Here is a 24482-nt window from a genome sequence, read left to right as displayed (position 1 = left end):
TTTGATCAGTGGAATCCTCCCATTGATCCGTTTGGCAAGGCCTCTGTTGCCCATAACCAAAAAGTTTCAAAAACCTTTCTCACCACTGTGTCATCTACCTCTGAAAATGCCTATCTCAGATCTCAACTTGCTGCCAAGGAGAAACATATTCCACATCTGTTGAGCCTCATTCCATCCTCTTCGATTCCTGCTGCTGCTGCTGCTGAAGTACATCCTCAGCTGACTCCTGCCACGGAGGTCTCAGATAATTCTATAGATTCTGATGCGTCTGCTGATTCTATTGTTTTTTAGATACAGTGATCTTATAGGCAGTGTCCTAGATAGGGGGAGTATTTTTGGACAAGTATATGTTTGTAATCCCCTTGTGGAAATTTGTTTTTGCTTGGGTAGTCTGTGCATCTTGATAGGGGGAGTTGTGTTGTATTATTTTGAACAAGTGATTTTTGCTTTGTAATCAACCTATGTTATGTGCGTTTCACTTTGTTCAAATCTGATTCTCTGCCTTGTGTTTAATCCTCTTGTATGCTGACTCTCTCTCCTTGCCTCTTTTTTGCACTTTCCTGATCAACAAGGGGGAGAACACTCTCAACCCCCATATTGCATATTGTTTCAAAATTCTGTGATATAATATGCATGTTTTTGTGCCTGGAAGATTGGTTGTTCTTGCAGGTATCCTCACTTCATCATCTCCTTAGGCTTGGTTTTGGGTTGAGTGTTGTTAGAGAGTGTGTTGTCAAGGAAAGCCAAAAAGGGGGAGATTGTTAATGTATGCATTTTGGGTTGTTCTTTTGGCTTCCCTTGACAACTTTGTAATAGGATTTCTATTGTTATTTATCAAGCTCAAGTTCAGATTGAGAATAGCTTCTCTAGGTGTTCTTAACTAACAACTATCATATGGAGGTTCATGCAAATTGGCAAAGGTAAATTATGCATTGCATAACATTGCATTATACTGTTTTCATAAAATGATGACTAGTCATCTGTTTCTTGGATGACTAGTCATCCTTGCTCTCCAGCTTGATAACCAACTTTTTTGTCCTATTCCTTTTTCTCTCTCTGCTGCCACATGGGACTCTGACCTAAGGGAATTTTTTGGTCTATATAGGCCTTGCGATTCCTCTTGGGTAAGCCGCCTCTTTTGTGTGGAATTGGAGGAAAGATTGTTTTCTTATCTTTCCGTTCTTCTTCCTCAAGAGAGAACAATATTTCATCTATGAGTTTTTCCAAATTGATTTCTTTATAAAAAAAACTGCATTTGAAATATGAATCTGCATCTAGCTTCATAAAAACATTCTCTCATTTATATCTAGGTCAGATTCACTACTGATTTCTTCAAGAGTATGGTTTCTTGAAGAAATTGGTTATTCTCCTTTGAATCCAAATTTTGGTTTCTGTTTGAGTTGAGCTTGCAAGCTAGTGCCATGGGATGAATGAGCTGAAGAAGGAGCTGCCATTGCCATGAAGAACTGGGCTTTAAGCTTTGCTAAGTTGGAGAAGAAGATTGCACAAAGGAGGTATTGCTCATCTTCCTAAATAGATCTAGGTTTTGCTTGAGCTTGCTTGTGTTCCTTTGTAAGAATCTTTTTTTACTTAGTGGATTGCCTGGTCGGTTGATGACCCCCAGTTTTTCCCAATGGTGGGTTTCTGGGTGAACAATTTCTGATTGCATCCTTGTAATTTTTCTGGGTTTGTGTTCTTGGTGGTCGACTAGTCATTGTATGAATTGTGGTTGACTAGTCATCATTATCTGTTGTTTGGTGTTTGCTTGATTATGCTGTCTTCACACACTTTCACCATAGTTGTTGCTAGCACAGGGGATGCCTAGATTGATGGGTCCTTCTGAGTGCCTAGGTTGTCACTAGTAATTCTCTAAGCCTGCAGGTACATCATGGTATGCTCTGTGTATGTGGTTGTTTGGTATAATTCATATCTGACAGTTGACTAGTCATAAGAGTGATTGGCCAAGGTCTAGAGTGTGTGAAGTTTGTTGCATTTTGGCTGAATATCTTTTAAGTTTACTCATCGTCACCTAAGTACCGATTACAATTGGTATCAGAGCATCAGCTCTTAATACAAGTAGAGAGATCCTAGGATTTGTTTTGGTGTTTAGGTGTGCTCACTATGGAACGAGATCGAGTTGCTGGATCTTGCAACTCCCCTCCTTATTTTGATGGAAACAACTACGTTGCTTGGAGAGAAAAATTTGAGATATTCCTTGATGCTCTTGATGAGTACGCAAGTGAGTATCTCACAAAAGAGTGGGTTGCTCCTGTCAAGACAGTTGAGAGTGATGTTGTGCCCAAGCCTAGGTCGGAATGGACTGAAGCTGAGGTGTTTGCTGCATATTCAAACAAGAAGGCCAGAAATGCCTTAGTCACAGCCTTGTCTAGCACACAATTTTCACATATACAACACATCCCAAATGCAAAACAGGCTTGGGATAAACTAAGGGTGGTTCATGAAGGGGATGACCAAGTTAGAACTCTAAAACTTCAGATGGTGCTTGCACAATTTGAAGAACTTAGGATGTCTGAAACTGAGTCTATTTCTGAGTTCTATGGGAGAGTTGAGATGATCACAAATGAAGCCATGAGTCTCGGTCAACCTATTGATGAGCTTCTTGTTGTTCAGAAAATCCTTCGTGTTCTACCATCTAGGTTTAGAGCAAAGAAAACCACAATCATGGAGGTCCAAAACTTAAATGAAATTAAGCTTGGCAAGCTCATTGGAAAATTGAAAACCTATGAGATGGAGTTGAATATGGAAGAGAATGACACTAAAAAATCAAAAAATGTTGCACTTCAAGGAGTGAATGATTCCTCTCTGAAAGGTAATGAAAAATCCTCATGTTTTGAGGATGAGATGGCTTTGTTTGTCAAAAAATTTAGGAGAATTCTTAGGGATGAAGGAAAGTTTGCTAGAGAGGGCAGCTCTGCTAGTGAGAGACAATTTAGACCATCAACTGATCGGTCTAATGAGAGGAACAAGGATGTCAAACCTTTCACTAAAGATTTTAGAAAATCTGTCAAGTGCTTCACATGTGGAGGCATTGGACACTATGTTGCCGACTGTGCAAACAATCAGAAAAAATACTCAAAAGGAATGGACAAGGCCATGAAAGTTAGCTAGAGTGAGAGTGAAAGTGAAGTGTCTCAAGAGGATTCATCTTCCTCTGATAATGATGACCAACATGTTGCTTTTGTTGCCTCTGTGCAGCCAGTGTCTGATGAATCTGATTCTGAGTCAGATGACCTGTCATACGAGTCATTAGGAAGAAAATATGATTGTTTGTTCAAAGAGACATTGTCTTTGAAAGAAGAGAGCCTCAAACTTGAGGCCAACAACCATGAACTTCAACATGAAATCCTCATCTTAAAAGAAACCAAAAAGGAGTTGAGTGACAAATTTGTGTCTCTAGAAAAAGAATTTGTTGCACTTGTGTCAATTAGGAGTAATCTTGAAAATCAAGTTAATGTGCTCAAGGAAAGTAACATTGGTTTCCAGAACTCAAACAAACAGCTCCTAGGTGAATTGAATGAAGCAAAAAGTAAGGTTATATCTATGACCATTGGTGCCTCAAAAATTGACAAAATGTTGACTATGGGAAAACTTCATGGGGACAAAGGTGGTCTTGGATTTAATCATTTTGATTCTAGTTCATCTAGCTCTACCACTAGGTTTGTCAAGTCAAAAACTCCAACCATTGCTACTCTTGATGCTCAACAGGTAGTCAAGAAACCTAAGTTTGTTCCAACTTGTCACAGGTGTGGGTTGACTGGTCATATTCGACCAGTCTGTCATATGTACAAAAAGGATAAGACTAGAAAATTGTCTTCAAAATCTAAAAGGAATCCCAGATCTTTGCAAGATCAGGTTGATCATTTGCTAAATGAAGTAACTAAGATTGCCAAACTTGTCTCCCTTAAAATGAGTTCACATATTGTGCCTAAGTCTACTTGGGTTGCAAAAGGTCATACCAAATGTCTTGTTGTGCTAAATGCTTTTGTTGCATCAAACACCAACTCTTGGTACTTTGATAGTGGCTGTTCTAAACATATGTCTGGTGATAAGAGTGTCTTCTCATCTCTCAACCCTTTTGATGGAGGCACAGTGACTTTTGGTGGAGGTCACAAGTCTCAAGTTGTTGGAAAAGGTACTGTTTGTATCCCTGGATTACCCGAGCTTAAGAATGTTAGATGTGTTGAGGGTCTTACATCCAATCTCATTAGTGTGAGTCATCTGTGTGATGATGGAGTAATAGAAGTTAGATTCTCCAAGCATGGGTGCAAAATCATTGGAAAAGGTGGCAATGAGATTGCGAGCACGGCTAGGTCTAGGGACAATTGCTATTGCATTGATGGTGTCAATGATGCAAAAGAAGTAGTTGGCAATAATGTTGTGAATAAAACAAGTGTCTTGTGGCATCAAAGGCTTGGACATGTGAACTTTTGAGACTTGCATAATTTGTCCAAGAAAGAGTTAGTGAGTGGTTTACCAAAGCTTGACAAATCTGATCAACATATTTGTGAAGGATGTCAATTGGGCAAGCAAGCTAGAGTGTCACATAAGAAGGTCAAACACATTCAAACACAAGTAAGCCTAGAACTTGTTCACATGGACCTTGTTGGTCCTATCCAAACCTTGTCCCTTGGTGGAAAGAAATATATTTTTGTCATGGTTGATGATTTCTCTAAGTTCACTTGGGTCTCATTCTTACGTGAGAAATCTGAAACTTTTCTAAGGTTTAAGTCTGTTTGTCATCTTTTGCAAAAAAAGAAGATGACTAGTCATCTGCCTCTTGTTAGAATTAGAACAGATCATGGTTTTGAGTTTGAGAATTCTCAGTTTCTGAAATTTTGTGAAGAGATGGGAATTAAGCATGAGTTCTCTGCACCTATTACACCTCAACAAAATGGTGTTGTTGAGAGAAAGAATAGAATTCTTGTTGAGATGGCTCGGGTGATGCTCAATAGCAAAAATCTTGCTAAACATTTTTGGGCTGAAGCTGTAAGTACAGCTTGTTATATCTCAAACAGGGTATTTTTGAGGTCTGGTACCAAACAAACTCCCTATGAGATTTGGAAAGGAAAGAAGCCTAATGTGTCATATTTTAGAGTCTTTGGTAGCACATGCTATGTTCTGAGAGATAGGGAGCATCTTGCTAAGTTTGATTCTAAGTGTGATAAGGGAATATTTCTAGGGTATTCCACTTCAAGCCGAGCCTATAGAGTGTACAACTGTAGGACCAGAACCATCATTAAGTCCATAAATGTCAATATTGATGATTTTGCTGGCTCTATTGAGATGGCATTAGATGAGGATGGTCTTTTTCCTCCTCCTCTCGTGCAAGAATCTCCAGGTCTGGATCTTGTAGTTGACCTGTCAACTTTCGAAAATTCTATCCCAGTTGACTTGTCAACTCCTTCAACCTCTAGTTCCATCTCATCTGTCCAAGTTGTCAGCTCTCATGCTGATCATAGCCCTCTCACTCAAACTGAGAGTGTCATTATTGGTCCTCTTAATCAGGGAGTGAGAACTAGGAAACAATTAGCTCAAGAAATTAGTCATGTGTGTTATGTCTCAAAGGAAGAACCTAAGAATGTGAAAGAGGTATTGAACCATGGTGAATGGTTTCTTGCAATGCAAGAGGAGCTGAATCAGTTTGTTAGAAATGATGTTTGGTACCTTGTTCCCAGACCTACCAATACAAATGTTATAGGTACTAAGTGGATTTTCAAGAACAAAACTGATGAGCAAGGTAATGTTGTTAGAAACAAAGCTAGATTAGTTGCTCAAGGTTACACTCAAATGGAAGGCATTGACTTTGATGAAACTTTTGCCCCTGTTGCAAGACTAGAATCAGTTAGATTACTTCTTGCTATTGCTTGTCACTTAAAATTCAAACTTTATCAAATGGATGTCAAAACTGCTTTTTTGAATGGTATTTTAAATGAAGAGGTCTATGTTGAACAACCAAAGGGTTTTAAGGATCCACATCATCCAAATGATGTGTTTCGGTTAAAAAAAGCCACTCTACGGTTTGAAACAAGCTCCTAGAGCATGGTATGAGAGGTTATCTTCTCATCTTCTAAGAAATGACTATGTTAGAGGGTCAGTTTACAAAACTTTGTTTGTCAAAAGGTTCAAAAATGATGTCTTGATTGCTCAAGTGTGTGTTGATGATATTGTGGTTGGTTCTACCTCTGACTTGCATGTTCAAGAGTTTATTCATGTCATGACTAGTGAATTTAAGATGAGTCTTGTAGGTGAGCTTAACTATTTCTTAGGTCTTCAAATCAAACAAAGCCATGATGGGATCTTTGTATCTCAATTGAAATATGCAAAAAATCTTGTGCAAAAGTTTGATTTGGAGGATGCAAAATCTGCAAGAACTCCAATGAGCACTAGTGCTAAAATTCATAGAGACTTGCATGGCAAAAGTGTGGATCAAACTCTCTATAGAAGTATGATAGGAAGTCTTCTCTACTTGACTGCTAGTAGACCAGATATTTCTTATAGTGTTGGAGTGTGTGCTTGGTTTCAAAGTGACCCAAAAGAGTCTCACTTGTTTGCTGTTAAGAGAATCATAAAATATGTGAGTGGGACTGTTGAGTTTGGGTTCTGGTATACCTATGAGACTTGTGTCAGCCTGGTTGGGTATAGTGATGCCGATTGGGCAGGTTGTAGTGATGATAGGAAAAGCACTTCCGGGGGGGTCTTTTATGTAGGCAACAACCTTGTTGCTTGGCATAGCAAAAAATAGAATTCTGTCTCCTTATCCACTGCTAAAGCAGAGTATGTTGCAGCTGGGAATTGCTGCACGCAACTCCTTTGGATGAGACAAATGTTGGAAGACTATGGTCTTGCTCAATCATGTTTTCTCATCTATTGTGACAACATGAGTGCCATAAACATTTCTAAAAATCCTGTTCAACACTCTAGGACTAAACATATAGACATTAGGCATCATTTTATTAGAGATCTTGTGGAAGACAAAATTCTATCTTTGGAATTTGTTCCCTCTGAGAAACAGCTAGCAGATATACTCACCAAGGCCTTGGACTTTCAGAAAACATGTCACACTTAGGTAGTCCATTGGCCTTTGCTCAATTGATTGATTAGCTTGTCTGTTCCTTATCTTCAGCACATTGCAGAACTGTTGACTAGTCATCTTCGTTTTAGTTGACTAGTCAAATATAAATTTTTGTTTACTTGGTGTGCAAATGTCAAAAACATATGTTTCTTCTGATCTCTGATGGTGTGAAGTTTGAATCATTTTATGCTTTGCCTGATTTGTGCATAATTCCCCCCTTCTAGTTTGGAGCCATTAGATGAAATCTTTTGGTGTTTTTTTCGTCCTCTTGGTGAGACAAGTATTGTGATCCATTGTGGACAATCATTGTTATAATCTCCTATCTTTTCTCCCTCTCTTAGGCAATTTGTTCAGCATTATACCAAAAAAAAAAAGAAAAAAAAAGAAGTGTGACCAATGTAGTCACGACTCTCGGAAGGTATAAGGTGTTATGATTGAAGAATCTAGAGCAAGACCTGCAAAATTAGGCCACTCAAGCACTTAAGTCTGGGATGTGCAAATAACAAGGATAATAAATGGCCAAATTAAGTGATGAAAATCAAATAGGTTGGGTCTATGCCTTAAGTTTGTCTTGAAGGTTTATTAAATACTTGTCTCTCCAAGAGGGGTATTTCTTCATCTCTTGTGTTCTTCTTTTGGTTCTGAACCTCCTCTGTCCATTTTGCCTTATCTCTGAGCATGAAATCTAATTCATCTTCTATCTATCAGAGTTAGTTGCACTTGGTTTTGTTTGCACATGTGGTTATCTTCTCTCTCTCTTCCTTCCTGTGCTTGAAGACTTGGATTAGGTTATAGTAGCTAATACATCGTTGATCACTTGATATATTTGCTAGTTCATGTTTGTTCTTTTTTTTTTTTTCAAAACCCATTCCACAGGGTCGATACTAACTTTGATGAGTGTCATGATATTGTCTTAGTTGACTAGTCATCTATGCTTATGGTTGACTAGTCATCCGGTTGTGTTATATTTGATGCTCGTCATGTTATTGCCTTAGTTGACTAGTCATCATTTTTGTGGTTGACTAGTCATCTAGTTCTGCCGGTTTTTTGTTATTGCCTTGGTTGACTAGTCATCATGCTCATTGTGGTTGACTAGTCATCAGTTTTTTTCCCTGAACGATACGTCCCTTTCTTTAGTGGTTATTTGTTTTTATTTTCTTTTTTTTCCTCTTCTTTGTGTTTTGAGCGGTTCTTTTTCATTGGGGTTAGTTTTCACATTTTTTTCCTTTTAGGTCTGTTTCCCTCTTCTTCGTCAGTCTATTTTTCACTCCCGTTCTCTCTCTGTTCTCTTCTGACACAGACCCAAGCCCCCGCTTCCATTTCTCCCTCTGTGTTAGTCTCTTCGCCCCTTCTTCCCTCTGTTTTTCTCTTCAAATTTCTTACTGCTGACCGCCATGTCGTCCTCCGTGCCCTTCCTCACTTACTAGTGCCGCTCCAAATCCAAATCCAATGACAGAGCGGATTTTATACCCTCCATTCCTAGGGCTCCTAGGACTCGTTCTTCTCACTCTGTTCCCGCTGGAGACTCCCCCCCATTTGTGTCTCCTGAGGTGGCCTCGTTCTTCGATGGTGTTGTCTCTACAAGGAAGTTTGTGCCTGAGAGAGCTTACCAAATTGATGCTCTCCCCTCAGCGGCCCAGGGTTCTGCAACTCAGATTTTTGAGCACTACCATCTCCATTCTCTCAACACTCTGTCTGATAAGTTCAATGCTTCTGTCGTTAAAGAGTTTTACTCGAATTTTCCTGCTAATCCTAAGGGGTCTAATTATCAGTGTGTTGTTCGTTCTGTGCCCATTACTCTGAGACCCTCTGTCATTAATAGGGTTTTAGGTTTTCGATCTTGCCCTGGTTTTGATTCTGATCAGTTTGCTCTTGCCTCTTCTCAATACACTGTTGATCTGTTTAAAACCATGGCCTATGCTGATCAAACAATGCCCCTGACTTCTAAAGGTTTTCCTATCAAGTCCTATCTGTCACCATTCTACAAAGTTCTATGGGATTTTATCCGTCACAATGTTCTCCCAATTGGAAATAATTCAAACCCCAATCTGGCTGGCTGTCAACTCATGATTTCAATGGTGAATCATGATAAAATTCCCTTTGGGGATATTCTTTATCGTGCAATTCTTGGCAAAACCATTGGCCATGGTACAAAACACAAGAGGCCTCTTGTCTTTCCCTGTCTTATCCAGCGTCTCTGTGTGAGAAACAAGGTGGTTTTTCTTGACATTGATTAGTGGAATCCTCCCATTGCTCCGTTTGGCAAGGCCTCTGTTGCCCTTAGCCAAAAATTTTGAAAAACCTTTCTCACCTCTTTGTCATCTACCTCTGAAAATGCCTATCTCAGATCTCCGCTTGCTGCCAAGGTGAAACATATTCAACATCTGTTGAGCCTCATTCCATCCTCTTCGATTCCTGCTGCTGCTGCTGCTAAAGTACATCCTCAGCCGACTCCTGCCAAGGAGGTCTCAGATGATTCTGTAGATTCTGATGCGTCTGCTAATTCTCTTATTTTTTAGCTACAGTGATCTTGTAGGCAGTGTCCTAGATAGGGGGAGTATTTTTGGACAAGTATATGTTTGTAATCCCCTTGTGGAAATTTGTTTTTGCTTGGGTAGTCTGTGCATCTTGATAGGGGGAGTTGTGTTGTATTATTTTGAACAAGTGATCTTTGCTTTGTAATCAACCTATGTTATGTGCTTTTCACTTTGTTCAAATCTGATTCTCTGCCTTGTGTTTAATCCCCTTCTATGCTGACTCTCAATCCTTGCCTCTTTTTTGCACTTTCCTTATCAACAAGGGGGAGAACACTCTCAACCCCCATATTGCATATTGTTTCAAAATTCTGTGATATAATATGCCTGTTTTTGTGCCTGGAAAATTGGTTGTTCTTGCAGGTATCCTTACTTCATCATCTCCTTAGGCTTGGTTTTGGGTTGAGTGTTGTTAGAGAGTGTGTTGTCAAGGAAACCCAAAAAGGGGGAGATTGTTAATGTATGCATTTTGGGTTTTTCTTTTGGCTTCCCTTGACAACTTTGTAATAGGATTTCTATTGTTATTTATCAAGCTCAAGTTTAGATTGAGAATAGCTTCTCTAGGTGTTCTTAACTAACAACTATCATATGGAGGTTCATGCAAATTGACAAAGGTAAATTGTGCATTGCATAACATTGCATTAAACTGTTTTCATAAAATGATGTCTAGTCATCTGTTTCTTGGATGACTAGTCATCCTTGCTCTCCAGCTTGATAACCAACTTTTTTGTCCTATTCCTTTTTCTCTCTCTGCTGCCACATGGGACTCTGACCTAAGGGAATTTTTTGGTCTGTATAGGCCTTGCGATTCCTCTTGGGTAAGCCGTTTCTTTTGTGTGGAATTGGAGGAAAGATTGTTTTCTTATCTTTCCATTCTTCTTCCTCAAGAGAGAACAATATTTGATCTATGAGTTTTTCCAAATTGATTTCTTTACAAAAAAAACTGCATTTGAAATATGAATCTGCATCTAGCTTCATAAAAACATTCTCTCATTTATATCTAGGTCAGATTCACTATTGATTTCTTCAAGAGTATGGTTTCTTGAAGAAATTGGTTATTCTCCTTTGAATCCAAATTTTGGTTTCTGTTTGAGTTGAGCTTGCAAGCTAGTGCCATGGGATGAATGAGCTGAAGAAGGAGCTGCCATTGCCATGAAGAACTGGGCTTTAAGCTTTGCTAAGTTGGAGAAGAAGATTGCACAAAGGAGGTATTGCTCATCTTCCTAAATAGATCTAGGTTTTGCTTGAGCTTGCTTGTGTTCCTTTGTAAGAATCTTTTTCTACTTAGTGGATTGCCTGGTCGGTTGATGACCCCCAGTTTTTCCCAATGGTGGGTTTCTGGGTGAACAATTTCTGATTGCATCCTTGTAATTTTTCTGGGTTTGTGTTCTTGGTGGTCGACTAGTCATCGTATGAATTGTGGTTGACTAGTCATCATTATCTGTTGTTTGGTGTTTGCTTGATTATGCTGTCTTCACACACTTTCACCATAGTTGTTGCTAGCACAGGGGATGCCTAGATTTATGGGTCCTTCTGAGTGCCTAGGTTGTCACTAGTAATACTCTAGGCCTGCAGGTACATCATGGTATGCTCTGTGTATGTTGTTGTTTGGTATAATTCATATCTGACAGTTGACTAGTCATAAGAGTGATTGGCCAAGGTCTAGAGTGTGTGAAGTTTGTTGCATTTCTGGCTAAATATTTTTTAAGTTCACCCATCATCACCTAAGTACCGATTTCACTGATTGGTGACCTCGAATCAGGGCCTCGTGCAGGGCAGTGTTTTCCTCATTATTTTTCATCCTTAACAACGTCAATACATCACCATTATTTTCAATGTTTGTTTTTCCTCGTGCTTCACGGAGAAGAGTGTTTGTTGTCGTATCTATATCCCCAGCTTTGGCCGCAATGGGGAGCGCGGTGTCACCTTCAAAGTTTTTCTCTAACAAAAGGGGCTTGTGTTGTTGTAAGATCTTGGCTGCTAGTTTGACATGGCCGGAGCTCACAGCTATGTGAACAAATGTGTTATTCTGGGGGCTCCGTCGAGACAGAAGCTGAACTCGAGCATTGGGATCATGAAGCTCATTTGCAATAGTGTCGTTAAATCTATTTGTTTGGCCATGAATAGCATAGCTGTACAGCTGCTGGTACAAGCGCAAGTCATCAGCATCACCATCTGTTTCTTCAAAGTCCTGAGTTCGATGATGCGCTTCCATTTCCTGTGATGGTAGTTCCGTTACAGTCCATACCTCTCTATTAGTTAACCGCCTCTTTATTATATCAACTTAACTATATATATGTATATATATGATTACAGATAATTAAGAAATTAGATACAATCAACGTCTGAATGTACTTACCGAAAAATGATGGAGGAGGAGCCCGGGAGAGAGAGAGAGAGAGAGAGAGAGAGAGAGAGAGAGAGAGAGAGAGAGAGGAAGAACAATAGCTTGCTTCACTTCAAATGAATACAGTACAAGTTCTACACTACAACTCAATATGTCGCTTGGGAAACCCTAAACTGCATTATTTGTTAGAAAACTAGTAACTTAGGACAAAAACCTCAACACACATAAGCCTACACGTGATAATTAATTACTATGGGAATCAACAGACGTGGCTGAAAGCTATGGGTGGTGGTGGGCGAGCTCCATCAGTGATAATCATTGATCATGACAAATCTAAAATATCAGTTATCTCAGAGATGTTTCCAAATGCTCATCATTGTTTTTGTTTGTGGCATATGTTGGGGAAGGTTTCTAAAATCTTGGCCACGTAATTAAACAGCACGAAAATTTTATGGCGGAATTTGAAAAGTTCATCCACAGATCATCTACAAACGAAGAGTTTGAAAAAAGATGGTGGAAAGCCAACATATACATGCGAGGGATCTTTTTTCAGCTGGAATGTCTGCGATTCAGCGATCTGAGAGTGTTAACTCCTTTGGGAAATTATCTAGGTGTAAATAATTCTAGTACGAGTCTGATAGAAGCTCGCATAGGTGGGGTCCGCATGAGAGTGTTAACTCCTTTTCATTTCCTTGTGTGGTTTGGGGTCCTTGTTATGTTATCTCTTATCTTTCTGTGATGTAGGGTCATTTTCAAGTGGGGAGGGCTATATTTATTCCTCTAATAAATAATTTTATAAGGAGTAGTTTGAGGTTACATTTTAGGGAAATAGCTTAAAATGACACCCATTTCATAATTTTAACTAAAAATACCACCCCTTCCCAATTTTTGTACAACTATAACCTATAAATATAAAATTATTGTACACTTATTGCTGATTTTTCACAAGTTCAGAAATTTGTTCTCTTAGCTCACACAGCTCTCTCTCTCTGGCACAACTCTCTCTCTTTGGTATCTGTCTATCACAGCTCTCTGGGTCTCTCTTGGCTCTCTCTATCTTGGCTCTCTCTCTCTCTAGCACAACTCTCTGTCTCTCTCTTTGCTCTCTTTCTCATAGCGCAGCCGTTTATCTCTGTAGCTTCGTTATCTCTTTCTCCCCTATTCGATCTGTTGCTCTCTGTAGCTTCGTTATCTCTTTCTCCCCTATCGATCTGTTGCTCTCTGTTTGGAATCGCGAACCCTTCCCTTTAGCTATGTCTTCTGAATAGCTGCTTGCAACCTTGAAGCTCTAGTGGATTGCCGACCCTGAAAAGGTAGTGTTGATGGTTATTTTGTTAATATCAGTGGGATTATGTGAAATGAGTTATAGTTTGATTGTTTGGGTTTGTGTTAAATTCGTTTTGGCTTTAATGTCTTTGGGTTAGGTTTTGTTGAATATTCATGCTCATTCATCTGGGTTTGTACCAATTCCATTTAGATTGGTCTGGATATGTGAATCTTGAAACTTGGGATTTTCCATTTGATGTAGTAGATCTGTATAGTGTGATTCTGATGTGTTACTAGTGTACTGTGGTTGTGTTCCTCTTATTTTACAGTCGTATTGCTGTTATATTGCTATTATAGTGCCTCTATATTGCTCTATATTGCTATTATATTGTGGTTATATTGCTATTGTATTGTATGTTTATTGTGGTTATATTATTGTGTTAATGAAATGTTGTTTTGTCATGGTCAGAAATGGAGACAATTGTTATTCTCGTGTGCTACAATGGAAAATGGGTCACCTCGAAGAAGATGTGCAAATACGAAGGGGGTGACTCAAAAGGCTTAATAGTTCCACGGACCATCAAATTTGCTGAACTGTTGGACCGTGTGCATCGATTGGTAATACAAACATCAGGGAAGACAAGATTTGCTTAAAATTCTCAGTTTTGGTGGCCTCGAATGAGTGGAAGCACATAAAGATTGAGGACGATGATGATGTCAATTTTTTTTATGAAGTACAATTTCGAGGTAACACCTTCAAAACTAGCTCCCTTACTCGTGAGTATAGAAGATAAAGGACTGACAAATGATGTAGTTCATAGTATGCATATCACGACAGATAGTAGTCGGATGGGTCATTCTTCAGTTGCCATTGTTGAAAGCAATGAAGTAACTTGGAATAATACAAATGTCACTGATTTGGGAGGTGAAGTAGGGACAGATTTTATGGATATGATTGATTTTAGCGAGGTGGAGGAGATGCATGGTGGTGATAATGGTACTGAAAGAAATGAAGTGTCAGTGTACTCTGCCCCTCCTAATTTGGGGTGCTTGAACACAGCTGCCCAGTTGCCAAAAATGCGTTTAGGAGGAGAATCTGAACCCACTCGTCAACATTATTGGAGTCAAATGGGTGAAAAAAAATCGGTATAATGCAGTCGGTGTAAAAGATGAAGAAGCATATTTGGACAGCGGGTTTTCACGAAGCGATTGGAATCCGAAAATTACAGTTGGGCAAATTTTCTCTAGTAAGAAAACATTGTTGACGGAGTTACGGTTGACGGCATTAAGAGGCCACTTTGAATTTAAGGTGCAATTCTCTTGCACTAAGAGGTTGCTTGTGGTTTGTTGTCAACGTCCATGCCCATGGCGGGTCCGAGCATCGAGAATTGGAGAATACAGCTTCATGATTGTGAGGTGTACAACTGTCCATGAATGTGATTTGAGGTTTGTAAGTGACAAGCATCGTCAAGCAACCGCAGCACTTGTAGCCAGTTCACTTAAAAGGAAGTTGAAGGATTGTCGGACAATATACACACCAAGTGACATTATGAGAGATGTGAAACACAACTTTGGTTGCACCATCCATTATTCGAAAGCTTGGAAAGCAAGGGAGTTAGCTCTATTGTCCATTAGAGGATCAGCGGAGGAGGCATATTATATCCTTCCAGCTTATTGCTATGAATTGGAGCGTATGAATCCCGGCACAAAAACACACATCCGAACTGATGAGAACAATCACTTTGTGTATTTATTTATGGCGGTTGGCGCATGTATTAGAGGGTTCCGTTCTTCCATGCGCCCAGTTATAGCCGTGGATGCCACTCATTTAAAATCCAAGTACAAGGGTGTTATGTTTGTAGCAAATGCATTCGATGGTAATCGAAATATATATCCTCTTGCTTTTGGGATCGGGGATTTGGAGACGGATGCATCATGGCATTGGTTTTTCACTAAACTTCATGAAGCCATTGGTGAGTGTCCCAATCTTGTTATTATTTCTGATCGCAATGTTAGCATAGAGAATGTGTGGAACAAAATTTTTCCAACTGCACAACATGGCATATGCTTTTATCATATGAAGGGGAACATGAAACGCACTTTCAAGTTGAAAAAGCGTGATCACATACTTATGCACTTTGAGAAGGCTGCGAAATCTTATTCCATTGCTGAATTTGATTGTCATTTTCGCAAGATCAAGCGAAAGGAACATGTTGCTCAATATCTTGAAGAGGCAGGGTTACATAAGTGGTCTAGAGCTCACATGGATGGACGCCGCTACAATGTAATGACAACAAATATTGCGGAGTCAATCAACTCAGTCCTTAGGTTTGCAAGAATGCTGCCAGTGGTTCATTTGATAGGGGAAATTGTTAATCTCCTTGTGAAATGGTTCACCGAACGTCGTGAGTTGGCTTTGAATTGCACAACAACATTGTGCCCCAATTTTGGAGAGAAGAAGTTGAGGAACAGGTTGGAGGATGCTGCAAGGATGAATGTGGTTAAAGTTAATAATGCACAATATAATGTTTTGGACGGTGATATGGACGGCCTCGTAGATTTGACGAACAACAGTTGTAGTTGTAGAAAGTTTCAGCTTGAGCAGCTACCTTGCAAGCATGTAGTTGCAGTTTGCCGCTTCTTGAAAGTAAGTGTATATGCAAAGGCTTCTCGGTATTACACTCGGAAAACCTGGATGGATGCTTATTCGGATAGCATCTACCCGGTACAACCTCACGGAATGTGGGATACTCCTGAAGATGTTCGAAGTCGAGTTGTGCTGCCTCCCATGGCAAGGGTCATGCCAGGCAGACGAAAGAAGTTAAGAATTCCCTCGCAAGGAGAGGGCAGCATTAGAAGAAAGTGCTCAAGGTGCGGTTCCGCAGGCCACAATAAAAGCACCTGTAAAAACAATATTCCATTGCGCAATGTATCTTAGACAATAAGATTTGTGTTGCTTTGGTAGGTCATGTGAACTCAACTTTTATTTGTGGTGGGTTTCGTGTTATGTTGAATGGGAATTCTTTTAAATTTGCATTATTTGGGTTGCATTGCTACAGCATGCTGATTTGGGTTGCATTGCTACAGCATGCTGTATTGCTGACAGATTGCTATTATATTGACCTTTTATTGTACTGGTATTGCTTCCAGATTGCAATTATAATTTGAGTGCGAAATTAAAGGGACTGGAATGTAATTCCAAATGGATCCAAAACATTAAAGTTCTTAGAATTCCTATATTACACAGTTACTGTGATACTCCGACTATACCTTCTTTTTTTATTACAAATTCGGCCGATGCATAGGCCAGATGTGGGGCAAATACAAGGTGAAATGTCCTATGTGTTTGACTACATATACTTGTTGAAGGAGCATTACGAATGTCAACCTCAATAGATTGCTCATGTCTTGCCAAGAACACTCTTGAATTTATGCAATGTGCCCAAGCCAGTCCCAAAGCTGGACTCACCCGTCTGCCTGATGTGTCCAGGGACTCCAAGTTTCCCAACCTCACCCCATTCACTCCATCATGTGGCCCAATAAAATCCACCACTTGGTTGGTGACAACCACCGCCAACCCAAACTTATTTGCTAAACCCTTCAATGTCCCAGATATGTTGAAGAACATTTCAGACCGCCGTTTCAAATCTGCCGGTGTTGTCTGATACTGTGATCGGAACAATGCAGCAATGGAATCAATGACAATGAGTTTCACAGGTAGGTGGGTGTGATCAATGGCAATAAATGCTTCTATGTCTCCAAGGACATGGATGAGTTCTTGAGCATCATGAACACCATGAACATATATGTCTTCCAATGGCTCCAACCTTATTAAGTTGGGGTATGATGCATGATAAAGGTTGCCTAGTTGTTGCAATCGACGAAATGGGAAGCTGAATTCTGTGAATATGTAGATGGAGGAGCCCCCTAGTCCGCCATGTGAGGGTGGGAGCTGAGCTCGTACCGTAAGTTGGAGACAAAGCTGCGTCTTCCCAGAACCACTCTCCCCTACTAATTCTGTTATGGAGTTGCAGGGTATCCCACCCCCCACGCAGTGATCTAGTATTGGGCATCCAATGGATAATTTAGGGGTTGAAAGAGGAAGGAGCATGAGGTTTTGGGGTGTCATGTTTGTGTAATTTAGGGGGGGATGTGATGGTGCTACAAGGCATGCATTATATATATATAGAGTTCATTTTGAAGGTCTGTACTGTAGGCCATCTGTCTTTTAAGGGATGTATAATTCATCCTTTTTCCAGGTTGTAATTACTTTTTTGTTTATTTATTAGTATTTTTTTGGACCATATAATTTAAAACATATTCTGATGCAGTACGTCCTGTAATAGGATCATATTGTAACTCTATCACCACTCTATTGTACTGATATTGACATAATATTGCCACTATCCGCATGTTTATTGTATATTTATTGCTGCTATATCGCCACAGAACTGGAGACCGATAAACTGTATACGCACAAATACAAAATGAGGCTTCATCATTCCATAAAATCCTATTTCCAAACTTACATAATACAACAACAGGCCACCCCATCGTTACATAATACAAAAATACGCCACCTCATAGTTCCATTTCCCTACAAAATGAGGCTTCATCATTCCATAAAATCCTATTTCCAAACTTACATAATACAACAACAGGCCACCCCATCGTTACATAATACAAAAGTACGCCACCTCATAGTTCCATTTCCCTACAAAATGAGGCTTCATCATTCCATAACATTCCTATTTCCAAACTTACATAATACAACAACAGGCCACCCTATCGTTACATAATACAAAAATACGCCACCTCATAGTTCCATTTCCCTGCTGTTGACAAATTCGAAGTTGCATACTCTTCAAGTGCGGTGACCGCGACCCATGAAATTCATGACCCCGGCCACAGTGATCTTGGCCCAGTTTCCTGCCGGATCCACAATTATTGCAAATTTACGAAATAGTTCGAATCCCCTTTCCACTTGTTCTTGCTTCAACTTGGCCATTGCTTCTGATTCCTTGAATACCATAATTGCAGTGGCAGGGGCAATTTCAATTTTTTCTTTCATTCTCTTTATATGTAGGAGATGCATGCGCGCATGATAAAGAGAGCGAATTGTGCGGTTTTTTATGACACCCCATCTAGCTTGGCCCTCCACAATTTTTGAAACTATGTCTGCATGAAGATTTTTCCAAAACATGGTATTGCGTTGACATTGCTGCATGCCATGGACCAAGTCTGCAGGGAGTGAATTCGGTGACTTGGCTTCTGTTTCAGTCTCCCCTCCTTCAGTAATTGAAATCGTTGGGTTTGGTGTGAGGTTATGGTCCATGGTCTTTGATATTTATTGTTGCCTGGTGTACAACTTAATTGGAACAACAGGGGACTAAATGCGATGTGAGTTAAATCTGTGGGGAAGGTAATGGCTGTAAGCAGCAGTTAATGTGATGGAAGTTTTCATTTCAAACAGCTGGGTTGATTAATATAGGCAGGTTTTAATAACCAAACCAGTAATTCAGAGAGTTATTGGCGGGAGGGATTAGGGGGAGTAATTGGCGGGAGGGATTGGCGGGAGTGTTAGGCGGGATAGTATTGGGCGGGATAGTATGGGAGGGAGTTATTACCCAGGTTGACTTTATGCCTTTTTGTAATATATTTGTATGTTGGACGTTCCCAACTTGGTCATTTTCCCATTATGTCATTGAAATAAGGGAGTTGCCTATTTGCCTAATTCACCAACTCATTCGAATTGACCAATAATGGTTATTGTCTTATTTCTCATTTCACCAATCTCAATTCGTTTCCATTTTGCCATTTTTCATATTTTCCTATTTTCCATGTGTCATCCAATTTTCCAATTTTTCAATTTTTCATTATTTTTGCCTATTTTTTCCTATTCCCTATTTTCCTATTGTGCAATTTCCCAAGTTTCCTTTTGTTCTATTTCCAGTTTTCCAATTTTTCAATGTTCCCATTTTCCCATTATGTACTTAAAAAAAGTTGCCTACTTTGCCTAATTCAGAAAGTAATTAAAATTGTCCAATATGGTAATTGTCTTATTTCCCATTTCCACAATTTCAATTTGTTTCCAGTTTTCTGATTTTCCATGTGTCCCTGTTTCCTATTTCCATTTTTCAAAATTTAAGTTTTTGTCCAATTATCCAATTTTTTTTTTTTTTTCCAATTGGACTATTTTCTAAGTTTCCTTTTTTTCCTATTTCAAAATTTTCAATTTGCTAACTTTCCTTTTGTTCTATTTCCAATTTTGCTATTTTCCAAGTTGCCTTATTTCCTATTTTTCAATTATCCAGTTCTCCAATATTCCAATTTTCCAATTATCCAATTTTCAATTTCCCAATTTGCGTATTTGCCTATTTCCCAAGTGTCCTTTTTTCTTATTTCCTATTTCGAATTTTCGAATTTTCATGTTTTCAGAGTTTCCTTTTTTTCCTATTTTCCTATTTTCCTATTTTCCAAGTTTCCTTTTGTCCAATTTCAAATTTTCCAATTTTCCAAGTTGCTTTCTTTTCCAATTTCCAATTTCCAAATTTCCTATTTTCCAAGTGTCCTTTTTTCCTTTTTCCAATTTTCCAATTTTCCAACTATCATTTGATCCTATTGCCTACTTTCCTGTTTCCAATTTTTCCTTATTTCCTTTTTCCAATTTTCCAATTTTCCAATTTTCCAACTTTCCAACTTTCCATTTTTTCGTATTTCCATTTTTCCAATTTTTCTTTTCTTCAATTTCCAATTTTCCAAGTTTCCTTATTTCCCATATCCAAGTTTTAAGTTGTCACTTTTCCAAATTTCCAATTTTCGTGTTTTGCTATTTTCCTATTTTCCAATTTTGTGTTCTGAAAATCGCAATAAATGCTTACTTACATAGTCCTATTTTTGGTTCCAATCCACAATTTCCTATTTCCCATTAAGGTTTGGTTTTTTGTCGTTTGGAAGCCAATTTTATTGTTGTTAATGTCATGTTGTACTGCTGTAACTTACAGCCAAGGAGTTAATGGTGTAGTTTGCAATCCCATCAATTGAATGCACCAACAAAATACCCAATATACTTCATATAAGTTCGTACATATAACTGAACCTTCCTATATAGAACTGCAACAGAGGCACCTTCTTAACGGGAAAGGTAATTAGTCTTACTGAAAGGCAAATATTCTCCACTCAAGCTAACCATATAGTCGTTTACAACTGGAGACTGAATGTACCTCTATTTGTTTTGTTGCAGGCAACAGCTGTGAATTGTCCCCAGTACTACTTCAACATGTCCGATGTACGCCCTCCAAACGAGCATGTCAGTTACCCGGGGGACCAGCCCTGGCATGTGCCATTCCCATCTCCACCTCGGACTCCCAATCATGATCCCACTTCATCTGGAAGTGAGGCTGAGAGCAATGATCCGCTTGACAAAATCTCTGCCGTCAAGCACCACCTCCAATATATGTCAAAGGCAACGGATTGGTGGGAGAGTAAGTGTGATATTCATGGCCAAGTTATGGGAAACTTGGCCAACAAGTTAAACAAAGCATACGCTGGAGAGGTGAAGCAAACTCTTAAAGCAAAAAGTCGGAGCAAAGAGTTAGAGTCCTTGAAGTTGAAATTGGAAGACAGAAAGAAAAATGTCGTCGAAACATTCACACAATCTGAAGAATATAACCATGAAATGGTTGAATGTTTCAACAACGGCTTCAAAATGTTCCGAGATTATGCTTCGGTCATCTCACCAGACCACAATTAGAGTGAAATTGATGTAGCTGGTGTCTGGCAGGTACTGAATATGGGTTCTGATGGAATGGCTCATCATAGCCTCGTGCATGCAGCGAGAAGAAAGGACAAAGACATGGATCTTTTGATGGACCTGTAGTAACGGTGAGTGCTGCTTCAGTTCATCTCACCCGAGTACATGGATCTTTTGTTGCCTTCATTTTCCCTTCGCGGGATAGATAGTATTGTTAAGGTTCGGTGGCAATTTCTTTTGCATGTGTGAAATGTTGTCTGTAATGTGTATGTATTGTATGTACATTGACTTAATATTGTATTTCTATTCTGTTTATATTGCCTTCATACTGTAATGTGTATGTATTGTATGTATATTGTATTTATATTGTGCTTATATTGCCCTAATATTGCCTTTGTATTGTACTGAAATTGTGGGCATATTGCCACCATATTCGATGTACTGATAAAATTCCTATCATATTACCCTTATATTGCTCTAATATTGCCTTCATAGTGTACCTATATTGACCTAATATTGCTCATATATCGTATGTGAATGGCATGTGCTGTAATAAGTCTCCACTTCGTTGAAAGTAATCCTGAATACAAAGATGACGGACACAACAATTGTTATCCATCCTTATATTACCATGAATTGATTTGGACCTTTCAAATGATAGTTGGAGTTGCACATGGATTCATATTCAAAACGAAAGTAATTCTCTCCCTCAATGAATTGTCGTTCAAAAGATACTTTGCTATCAAATATTGGGTCCAAAAATGCAACATCCACAGTAAATTAATTGGGCACAAACCACATATTACAAAACGAGGAAGATTTTTGGCATGCTTGAAAAGAGAAGGGCCAAATACAACAGAAAAGAAAATCCATTCAAGCTTGTACAATGGAATGCACAATAACCCTTTTACATGTCCTTCCAACACCAGTGTTTTGCCTACGTTAGAGTCGCAGGAGGAGAGCATATTGCCATTGTGCAATTCGAGGGGGCAGTCAATTTGGTATGGTGGCATAAACATGTTTACTCCACGAATCACCTGTATGGGACAGAGCTTCCTTCTTCCCTTGTCGTCTGTAGGTTTCAACTTCACACTTTTTATATACATGTATGACAACTTGTGGCTATTTATGTATGGCCTCCTAACACTTGTTCTGCCATTCCAAAGTATTAGGCGAGAAATTTTGAGTTGAATGACTGAAAAGACTTCAGATGACAGAAACTAGAGATTTTGAAGAAAAAGGGTTAGCAAGAACATAAGTCATGGCCACAAAATAAAGAAAACATGCTATAAGCTCCACAGTAATGTTTACTTCATCTCCATAATCAGAATATTGGGGAAAAACTACCACGGAGAAATACATGAAATGAAAAACAACTCGGCAGTTACTGTGAGATTGTGTACATAAAACTTGGAACAACCAAACCAATTAAAGCTAAGCCATCTCATACGTATACCTACATCAAATAACAGTGTATGGTCATCTTGTTTGGAATATTGCAATCAACACTTGGTTGAGACCGACCTGCAAAAACAACTGGGTTAAGTGCAGATGACGCCATTTATGAAGGGCAATTCCAGAATTAAGACCTATGTTCATTTGTAACTGCCACCAAATCAGTTCATAGTTCATAGTGCCAAATATCATAGTGCCAAATCAGTTCATAGTACCAAATCAGTTTTTGTATTTTTGTTGGCATAGACAGCCGAAAAGAAACTTGCAGCAATAGCCTCTGTCACGCTCTCCAGACGTTTATGCAATTTTGAAACAGCAGCATTCATACTACGCTTTGTCACATACATAAGATCTGAGAATTTTAGACCCTAACCATTTGTGAAGAGCAAATATTAGATTTGCTTAAAGAAGACAACAACTCACAGAACCAATGGATGAAATAATATGAACATATGTTTTGCGAGTTCCACTAGTTTACCAAGTTTACCAAATGCATTACAAAATTAAAAACTCATACAAAAATAACACCAAATACAAATGTTCTGCGAGTTCCACTAGCAAAGCAGAGTACAAATCATGAAAATGGTACCTGAAGTTCACCGATCAATTCAGATAATTTACCATTCTTACGCCGGATGGTGCTAGTATACCCTGTACAAAGAGAACAATCACTCAGATCGAATACAGCTAAATACACAAGGAAACTAATCCAGTATGCAAGATGAAAGAGGAGTGATTGGTACCTACTCCAGCTAAGATCAGCAAACACAGTATCAGGTTCCAAATTCATATAACAACATAATGCTAAGCAGAAAAGTAGAATTGCTGCCAAAATTATTTAAAACGAACTAAGTCAAAACTAAATGGAGAAATGTTAACAAAGTTGTATGCTTGAGTAAGTCCAGTAACAGATTCCCAAAACAACAGAGACAAAATGTGAACAATGGCTACTAAAGCATCCACAAAGAGCAACTATGTTTATATATGGAGGTGTACAAAATAGTTAACCTTCAAAATCGAAACAGTGTGTGTGCCATGTAAGGCAATTAGCCATTGCTTCTATACTGTACAATATTACACCTGACAATAATAACTAAACCAACTAGCTGTAGCAAAAAGGCAGGATGACCATCTAAAGTACCCCAGCAAAGCATCTACGTCTGCATCTTCATATAAAGGAGTTCCTGACATAAGTAATGAGCAAAGTGAATTCCCAAGTCATAAGTCCAGAGTGAGGTGAATTCACAGACATGAAGACATTTACCTCATAAATATGCCTCCCCCCTTAAACCCTCAATTGCAAGCTTCAGTCGGTAATATTTGATCTTCAAAGGGTCAACTTTATCTACCGAAATCCCAGCACTGAGATGCTCGATGAATTTGACGGTCAAGATTCCGCAAGACGTACTGTGAGGCCAATAAGTTGGGAAATTAGAACTGCAGTTATATAAAATTTGGATAAACTGCACTAAATTCACAAAGCTTACCCATCTCGTTGTTGTGGCACATCTGCAGTGCTGCACACTGAGAATGGCGTAAACATCGACATCTTCAGCCCCTTTTGCTTAACCTCTTCAACCTCAGAATCTTCATAAAAGTGCATATCGTACAGCACTCGTGCCAGCGTATCGCTAATAGGGTGCAGAAGTGTAACCAGCTTTGAACATTTGGTAAAAGCAACATAGGAGTCATACACAGTTGCAGTATGTCTGACGAAATCAATTTCGATTGCAACCCAGTGAGCCCCTTTCAGATTATATGGAAAATAGACCTTCCGGACTTTTGTCCAAGCTTGGGCATACCCGTGTTGCCACGTACCACGCACAAAGTGATGTATATTCTTCAGCTTGCTGGGTGGAAGGTCAACGGTGTTTGAAGCAGCTGCCTTCTTCGATCCACGTTTCCTGGCAGTCGGTTTGAACGGCTCTAGAAATTGCTGCACAAATTTAAATGAAGGCATATTAGAAAATCACAACCGACAGCAAATGAAGCAGTGAATGTAACATGGTTACATGTTTACCTGCAAGCAACAAT

The 24482-nt window shown here is 39.1% G+C and overlaps 3 protein-coding genes and 2 long non-coding RNA genes across 5 annotated transcripts; 2 read left to right on the top strand and 3 right to left on the bottom strand.

The window, feature by feature from the left end:
- The first annotated feature begins 2121 nt into the window (after nt 1–2121).
- LOC117612848 lies at nt 2122–4452 on the top strand. The gene is made up of 2 exons (XM_034341488.1): nt 2122–3120; nt 3217–4452. The coding sequence occupies exons 1-2, from the start codon at nt 2122–2124 to the stop codon at nt 4450–4452; spliced, it is 2235 nt and encodes a 744-aa protein (XP_034197379.1).
- Nucleotides 4453–14089: 9637 nt separating this feature from the next.
- Nucleotides 14090–16178, top strand: LOC117612847. Its single transcript, XM_034341487.1, has 2 exons — nt 14090–14209; nt 14328–16178. Exons 1-2 carry the CDS (start codon nt 14090–14092, stop codon nt 16176–16178), a joined length of 1971 nt encoding a protein of 656 aa, XP_034197378.1.
- Nucleotides 16179–16407: 229 nt separating this feature from the next.
- On the bottom strand, nt 16408–17369 carry LOC117612853 (DNA repair protein XRCC3 homolog). Its single transcript, XM_034341490.1, has one exon. It carries the CDS (start codon nt 17367–17369, stop codon nt 16488–16490), a length of 882 nt encoding a protein of 293 aa, XP_034197381.1. The 3' UTR covers nt 16408–16487.
- A 5351-nt stretch (nt 17370–22720) lies between these two features.
- LOC117612852 lies at nt 22721–23347 on the bottom strand. Its single transcript, XR_004583581.1, has 3 exons — nt 23192–23347; nt 23038–23099; nt 22721–22816 (listed from the first exon to the last, which is right to left on the bottom strand). It is a non-coding gene; the product is annotated as an uncharacterized LOC117612852 (long non-coding RNA).
- A 214-nt stretch (nt 23348–23561) lies between these two features.
- LOC117612851 lies at nt 23562–23962 on the bottom strand. Its single transcript, XR_004583580.1, has 3 exons — nt 23936–23962; nt 23713–23855; nt 23562–23632 (listed from the first exon to the last, which is right to left on the bottom strand). It is a non-coding gene; the product is annotated as an uncharacterized LOC117612851 (long non-coding RNA).
- Between the last annotated feature and the right edge of the window lie 520 nt (nt 23963–24482).

Source organism: Prunus dulcis, unplaced genomic scaffold, assembly GCF_902201215.1.
Source record: "Prunus dulcis unplaced genomic scaffold, ALMONDv2, whole genome shotgun sequence".
NCBI lineage: Eukaryota > Viridiplantae > Streptophyta > Magnoliopsida > Rosales > Rosaceae > Prunus > Prunus dulcis.
Note: the sequence above shows the minus strand (reverse complement) of the source record. Positions and strands in the feature narration are given on the sequence as shown.